General features: G+C 46.9%; 1 protein-coding gene across 1 annotated transcript; it reads left to right on the top strand.

Moving 5' to 3' along the window:
- The first annotated feature begins 648 nt into the window (after window positions 1-648).
- On the top strand, window positions 649-7,230 carry LOC105888960 (trans-1,2-dihydrobenzene-1,2-diol dehydrogenase-like). The gene is made up of 7 exons (XM_031568604.2): window positions 649-959; window positions 1,307-1,418; window positions 1,897-2,060; window positions 3,039-3,294; window positions 4,635-4,759; window positions 5,154-5,304; window positions 7,121-7,230. The coding sequence occupies exons 1-7, from the start codon at window positions 870-872 to the stop codon at window positions 7,228-7,230; spliced, it is 1,008 nt and encodes a 335-aa protein (XP_031424464.1). The 5' UTR covers window positions 649-869.
- Window positions 7,231-7,793: the final 563 nt, after the last annotated feature.

Raw genomic sequence — 7,793 nt, 5'->3', positions numbered from 1 at the left:
CTCCTCGCATTTAAACATTAGTTGAGCTAATGTTTAGCCCAAAGCTGGTAGTGCTGTCCATTACAATGTTCATGTGAACTAACGAAACAAACGGCAGCACTACATGTTTGTTTAAAAGACTTTGTCACGCAGAGGTGCCTCCCACGTGCACAGTTTTTGTGTGAACCTTTTTGGTTTAATCATTTGGTTGTTTTCGTCAAACACTCTAATCTTGCTGAGTCATTCCAGGCAAATCAATGGCTCCTAACAAGCAACTGAGAGACCTCCTGACGCCCCTCAGGTCATCTGAGACGACCCCCCCCCCCCCCCCTGACCCCCCTCAGGTCATCTGAGACGACCCCCCCCCCCCCCCCCTCTCCTGGACATCTTGTTGTGGGAGAAGAAAGGTCACTTTCACCTCTACACATTAAGTCCTGTCTCATCACTCCTGCTAACAGCGGAGATACACCGCGCGCTGATGTTGTTTTGAGTGCAGATATGTCTGGCCCAAACCGCCTTAACCTGCTTATCAAGGCTCTCTCTGACTCAGCGCTTTGGCAAGTTCAAAGGTCAGGCTACCAAGGAGAAGACGAAAGAGAGATGCAAATACATGGTTCTTCCCATTCTCCCACCCCAGCTCCTCTCCCTCTCCTCTCCTCTCCTCTCCTCCACCCCCAGCTCCTCTCCCCCACCTCCCTCTCCTCTCCTCTCCTCTCCTCCTCTGTCTGTATATAACCAGCTGTGAGGACACAGTAGGACTCTGTGCCAGACAGCCGTGTGTTGTGATAGCGTGGTTTGGTTGTCAGCCAGGTGAACCCCGGCACTGAGCTCATTCACCTTCCCCAGCAGCCTCACCTCACCTTCACTCCTCCTCCTCCTCCTCGTCCGATATGGCCACCCGGTGGGGCGTCTGTGGCGCGGGCAAGATCAGCCATGACTGGAACGTGGCGATGAAGACTCTTCCTGCTGAGCACCACCAGGTGGGCGAGACTCGGCTGTGCTGCTCTCCACGGCAGCCAGGAATAGCCGAGCCCAGAGCTGAACCTGCTTGTGTTTGCCTGTGTGTGTGTGTGTGTGTGTGTGTGTGTGTGTCTACCTGTGTTATGTCTAATTGTCATTGTCTATTTGTTTCACTTTGTGTCAGTGTGTGTGCAAAAGAGATGTGTATGCACTGCAAGACCACTGATGCATGTATGTGTGGAATTGTAAAGTAGTTTGGAAGTGTAAATTAATGAAAGTATTTGTATCTCTGTGTGTGTGTGTGTGTGTGTGTGTGTGCGTGTGTGTGTGTGTGTGTGTGTGCGTGTGTGTTTTGTCCCCAATCCAGGTTGTGGCAGTAGCAGCAAGAAGCCTGGAGCGAGCAGAGGACTTTGCCAAAAAGCACAGCATCCCCAAGGCTTATGGGAGCTATGAAGAGCTGGCCAAAGACCCTAACATCGGTGAGTTGCATCTCAGCATTGACAAAGCTGGACTGACAAAGATAACATGCAAGTGACTATAGGGGCTGCTGTGAGCTCTGCTTGGGGTCTCGTATCTGAATGATGTTGTCTTGTTGTCTTGTATCTGAATGATGTTGTCTTGTTTTCAGTCGGTATTGAGTACACCTAAGGGGATGTACACAACACATGGCTTTGTGTATGCTTGTGCTTGAAAGATTTGTATGCATGTGCATCTTTATCTGTGCACGTGCTGTATGGCTGTGTGTGTGGGTGTGTCTATGTGTTCATGTTTGTGTGTGTGTGTGTGTGTATTTGTTAGTGTGTATATTTGTGTGGGTGTGTGTGCGTATATTTGTGTGTGTGTGTGTATTTGTTAGTGTGTATATTTGTGTGGGTGTGTGTGCGTGTATTTGTGTGTGTGTGTGTGTGTGTGTATTTGTGCGTTTTAATGTGTGTGTGTTTCCCTGTGTGCCACCAGACGTGGTGTACCTGGGGGTTCTGCACACACAGCACCTGCGCGTTGGGCTGCTGTTCCTGAACGCGGGGAAGAACGTCCTGTGCGAGAAGCCCTTCGCCATGAACTCCGGAGAGGTCAAGCAGCTGATAGACGCCGCTGGGAGGAACAACGTCTTTCTCATGGAGGTACAGACGACAGGGAGACTCTCATGTGTCTCGCACAGGCTGTGGCGGTACAGTGCGCCTTTTGAGACGCCAATAAAGCAGATTTGAAAGGAAGGAGAGTGAAAGTGAGACACACACAGACAGAGAGAGAGGGAGAGAGAAAGAGATTGAGAGAAAGAGATCGAGATAAAGAGAGAGAAATGGAGAGAATTTTTCCATGTGTCTTGCAAATATCTCAGCAATAAATGGGTCCTTTTCAGACGCCAGTAAAGCCCATTGGAATGGAACTGAATTGTTCTGAAAGAGAGAGACAGAGGGAGAGAATAAGAGCTCAGGAGGAACCTCAGTATGCCATTATATTGCTACTGTGACCTTTGACCTCTGACAATGTGCTTCCCCACTCTCTACTCGAACTATGAAACCAATGTCTTCAAACCAACACCAGATCCAGTTCAGCCCATTTCAAAGGTAACCTCTGGCTCCTCATCGTAGGGAAATACATGGATAGAGGGAAAAAGAGGGAGATAGAGGGAAAAAGAGGGAAATAGATGGATAGAGGGGAAAAGAGGGAAAGGTAGCTGAACAGACAGAAAAAAAGGCTGATGAACAGAACAGAAATAGAGATGACAGACAGAGAGCAGGGAGCAAAGCTTCAGGATGAGTGAGAGAAGAGAAAGACAGAGACGGTTTCCTGCCCTTATGCTCTAAGCACCTCTAACCGCTCATCAAATAATACAAGTCATTGCTGTACCACCAAAATAACACCTCTGATTGATGGCCTTCCTGTGCCTATAAAACAACACCAGAGTAACACCAAAACAACACCAGAATAACACCAGAATAACACCAAAACAACACCAGAATAACACCAAAACAACACCAGAATAACACCAAAACAACACCAGAATAACATCAAAACAACACTAGAGTAACACCAAAACAACAACACCACAGTGCAGAAGTGCTTTAGCTGTACATCTGTGCCTCCTCCTGTGTCAGGGCATCTGGTCGCGCTGCTTCCCCGTGCAGAGGGAGGTGAGCCGGCTGCTGAGCGAGGAGGAGGCGCTGGGGGAGGTGAAGGTGGTCAAGGCCTACTTCGGCTCGCCGCAGCTGCACATCCCGCGCTCCGTGGAGAAGGAGCTGGGGGGAGGCGCCCTGCTGGACATCGGCGTGTACTGCCTGCAGTTCGTGCTCATGGTCTTCCAGGGGGAGAGGCCGGAGTCCATCCACGCCACGGGGCACCGCCTGGAGTCAGGTGATTCTGGGGAAAGGGGAGCTTTGGAAGGCGTTTCAAAGTTTTGGGCTCGTTCTGACACATTACAATACTACATTACAGTCCTTCAAATTCTTAAAAAATATACCTGAATTAATATAAATTTCCCCTGAATGCATGGTATATCTTATTGATCCTTGCTCTGGAAGCAAGTTGGCAAGTGTCAGCCAAACCCATTCATGATATCAATATACCTGAATGATATTGTCTGTGCATATACACGTGTACATACTGTATATATGTGTGAAGTATATGTGTGTTCTTGGTGTTCCTTTACAAATGTCTGTTCCAAAGTGGACAGAGAGGTTGGTCAGGGCTGGACACACGTGTGCCTGCCCTTAATTTCTCTGGTAGCGTAGTGTTTGACGGAAGTGTGTGTTTGTGTGTGTGTGTGTGTGTGTGTGTGTGTGTGTGTGTGTGTGTGTGTGTGTGTGTGGCTGTAGAACCATGGTGTGTATGTGATGCTTCCCTGGTAGCATTGCAGAGTGTAGCGTCTAACAGAAAGGGCTGTTCAGCCAGGACCGGGGATGTGTGCGTGTGTGCGTGTGTGCTTGTGTGCTTGTGTGCTTGTGTGTTTGTGTGTGTGTGTGTGCATACGTGAGTGTGTGTGTGGGTGCGTTTGGTGTGTGAGTGCGTGCGCAAGTGTGTGTGTGCGCTTGTGTGTGTGTGTGTGTGTGTGTGTGTGCGCTTGTGTGTGTCGGCTTTCTGTACATGTTTGCTGACTCACCCGTCGGCAGCGAATCCAACAGGCAAACCTTAAATCCTATTAACCGTGACCTTCAAGTCAACGTGTGCCTCCCACCTAACACCTTGTCTTCTATTAACCTGCCACGTGCAATTGTGTGATTTGCCAGCAGAAAATAGCTGAATGTGGGTTAATCATCCGCCTGCTGCCACCAGCGGAAACAGAGCTGTTTTCATGGTGTGACGATCGCTGTGTTATTTCTCTCCCCTCCCCTTTGTCCACATAATGCGTCTGAAAGGAGAACTGGAGACATAAAATCAGTCTTGCCTTTTACGTCCGAACACATAAGATATAAAAGAGTATAATGGAAAGGCTCCGGCTGCCCTCCGTTAATGTGAAATGTTTATTATACTGTACATCAAATAGAGCTGCTCCAAACAGTCCCATGGTATGAGATAAACAAACAAACAATAAACAAAAACAGAAAGAGATCTGTCCTTAAAGCGGAACTCCATTCATTTAGAAAACGAAGGCGTTTCCAATGTACCCATTTGAAGCAGTGGTGAGAGTGGTAGTCCTGCTATCATGACAGTCCTGAATAAAGTCATTACTAATGAACCTTCACCCTGTTCTGTAGGGGTGGATGAGGTCATGATTGTTGTGCTGAAGTTCTCACGGAACCGCATTGGCCTGTGCATGTTCTCCATCGGTGTGCCCCTGCCCAACGATGCCACCATCAGTGGCACGAAGGGCACCATCAGGGTAAGACTAAAGTATCTCACACTCTGAGGCTTTACATTCAAACAGGATTAGAAGGAACAGGTGACTGTAGCACACAAGAGAAACAAATTGCACTGGAAGTGGTTGAGAAGTAGTCAACTAAAACAACTTATACATATCTAAATTAACATCTTAACATTTTATACATATCCAAATTATGTCTCAACATTTGATGTCAGAAGTTATGTCATAGGTTATGTTCAAACCTCTTTTATCGGCAAGTATTCATGAGGCCAAATCTAAACCAAACACTTTTTGCTGGGTCGTGTTGATTTTCTCCCATGTGCGTTTTATAATATATTATATTATATGATTTTATATTATATTGTTTTGCGTTGTACTGTGTATTTTGTCTGAGTAATTCTCCCTGCTCTAGATCCCCTCTCCCATGTGGTGCCCTTCATCTCTGGTGGTGAACGGGAAGGAGACGGAGTACCCGCTGCCTGAGCCGTGCATGGCCATGAACTTCACCAACAGCACCGGCCTGCGCTACGAGGCCGAGGAGGTGCGCCAGTGTCTGCTCAAGGGTACGCCTCCGTCACGTGCTGTGCTGTGCCGTGTGCGCTGTGCTGTGCTGTGCTGTGCTGTGCTGTGCTGTGCTGTGCTGTGCTGTGCTGTGTGTGCTGTGCTGTGCTGTGCAGTGCTGTGCTGTGACGTGCTGTGCTGTGCTGTGCTCTGCTCTGCTCTGCTCTGCTGTGCTGTGCTGTGCTGTGCTGTGCTGTGCTGTGCTGTGCTGTGCTGTGCTGTGCTGTGCTATGGGTGACTTTGCCGCCACACAGACACATGTGAGAGGCTCTGGGAGCTTCTGTAGGTCAATCATGAGAGGTGTGCCAGTGTCCGCTCACAGAGCACATCACACAGAGTGACACACACACACTCACAGCACACAGAGTGACACACACTCAGAAACACAGCACACAGAGTGACACACACTCACAGCACACAGAGTGACACACACTCAGAAACACAGCACACAGAGTGTTACTCACTCCCAGATGCAGCACACATAGAGAGACTAGCTTCACAACAACACAACCCAAAAACATGTAGCCTACTTAATTTAGCATACACTTTTATAAAAAGCACCTAACAGAGCTCACCACCACACAGGAACGTTTAGGAGGCATTGCCTTGCAGCTTCTTTAGCTGAATCAGAGGAGCATGGACATATAAAAATGTGCACATTCTGTCTAAGTCATCACACATGCTCAGGGCACAGGCAGAGGTGACGCGAGGTGAAAAGGAGGTCAATAAATATCTGCTCACTTCAGCTTTTTCTGCTCCCATGGGTTCAACCCTGGAGGTCTTCATCGAGGCCAAAATCAAGCGTGTTGCTGACGTTCATCTGCTTCACCCTTGGTTCATATGTCAGACCACACCAGTATCATACGTCATATGTGCAAGGAGCACAAAGAGCACTGCTGGCTTGGCTCCTTCGTGTTAATAAGCAGTAGTGTTCAGTGCCATCAACAGTGGGTCATACTGCAGTAGTGTTCAGTGCCATCAACAGTGGGTCATAAAGCAGTAGTGTTCAGGGGGTCATACTGCATAGTGTTCAGTGCCATCAACAGTGGGTCATAAAGCAGTAGTGTTCAGGGGGTCATACTGCATAGTGTTCAGTGCCATCAACAGTGGGTCATACTGCAGTAGTGTTCAGTGTCATCAACAGTGGGTCATACTGCCCATGAAACAGCTTTGTGCTGTTGGGGAGTTTCTTTATGTTTAAAACAACAAAAGGTGAAATGTAAAAATGACTCCACACCTCTGTCATTGGTCGAGTGCGCGCCTGTCTCCCGGCTCCTGGTCACAAACATGCTTACATGTTCAGGAGTGCAGGCGTCAAGGGTGTTAGTTTTGGAGCATGGGCAATTTCGCACAGTACGAGGCACACTTCAATTTTCATCTCCGTCCAAGCTTAAAATAACCTCTCTCCCCTGCCTCCTCTCCCTCACAAGCACAGAGCACAGAAGGGGAACTGTAAAGGTGTAAGAAGACTATGACATGCTAACAAACCTCTGAACTACCGAATTTCTTTAATATATCTAGGCCCTTGAGGATGAAATAACTAAATACGAGTTACAGAAAAATAAAGATCGAGATGGTATGTTGGAAGAGCTCTGTCAGCAATCAAGGTTCTATTTCAGTTTTCAATTATAAATTCCTTCATTTCTTCCTTCTGTTTCTTGTTACTTCATAATAACTTCCTTAATGAAACATCAGTAGTTGAGGGGAATTATATTTTGACACTACTTGCTGTGCCAATATGGAGGGTTTAAGCCTTTTAGTTATTAATGACCTTTGTGACAGGTGTGACTTACGTCCTTGTTGTGCCCTTTCTCTCAGGGTTGAAAGAGAGCTCCAGGATGCCTCTGGCTGATTCCGCCCTGCTCACAGAGATCATGGATGAGGCCAGAAGACAAGTGGGAGTGGTCTTCAACCAGGACAGCCAATGACTGCTCTTTGTGTCCTTAGTACTTCCTGTAATTATTTGTGTCCTCATTCACTTCCTGAATGATCTTCCTTGGTGTAAGGTGTGTAGGGTACTGTTATCTGGCCTTGCACAGCTGCCTGTCATGTCCAGTGTGAAACCATGAGAGAACCATCTTTTGTACTGTCAGATATGTGTGAGGCTTCTTGAATAAATCATTCAGTTTGAATTACCTGATGACATCATGGCTTGACTGGACCAATGGAGTACAATAATGTACCCATCCCTGTTCTATTTCAACATTTAGACATTTCTACAGCCTATTTGCTTCAAGTGTTGATATACTCCTTTTAAATACCTTAATATTTGTTTAATGAATGGTTCTGTAGGGTAATTCAGTTCTTGTATAATAATTTTTTTTATACCAAACCAAGGGAGTTGATTTTAAACTTTTCAAATCTTAGTCTCAATTTGATGTAATGTTAGTGTGGTATATACGCTCCATAAGGATGGAAACAGAATTGAATGTAGAATGGGTAGGCCAACCAATTTTCTAAAACATTTTCTATATCCTCCTAGGAACCAAGA

This window comes from Clupea harengus, chromosome 6 (genome assembly GCF_900700415.2).
Source record: "Clupea harengus chromosome 6, Ch_v2.0.2, whole genome shotgun sequence".
NCBI classification, from domain to species: Eukaryota; Metazoa; Chordata; class Actinopteri; order Clupeiformes; family Clupeidae; genus Clupea; species Clupea harengus.
This window is presented reverse-complemented; position numbering and strand designations above follow the sequence as displayed.

What these genes read in the sequence shown, in the direction of transcription:
- LOC105888960 (XM_031568604.2), top strand. Translation starts at nt 870, where the DNA reads ATGGCCACCCGGTGGGGCGTCTGTGGCGCGGGCAAGATCAGCCATGAC. An exon ending in GGCCAAAGACCCTAACATCG is followed by an intron (nt 1,419 to 1,896) that starts GTGAGTTGCATC and finishes GTGTGCCACCAG; the next exon opens with ACGTGGTGTACCTGGGGGTT. An exon ending in GCACGAAGGGCACCATCAGG is followed by an intron (nt 4,760 to 5,153) that starts GTAAGACTAAAG and finishes TCCCTGCTCTAG; the next exon opens with ATCCCCTCTCCCATGTGGTG.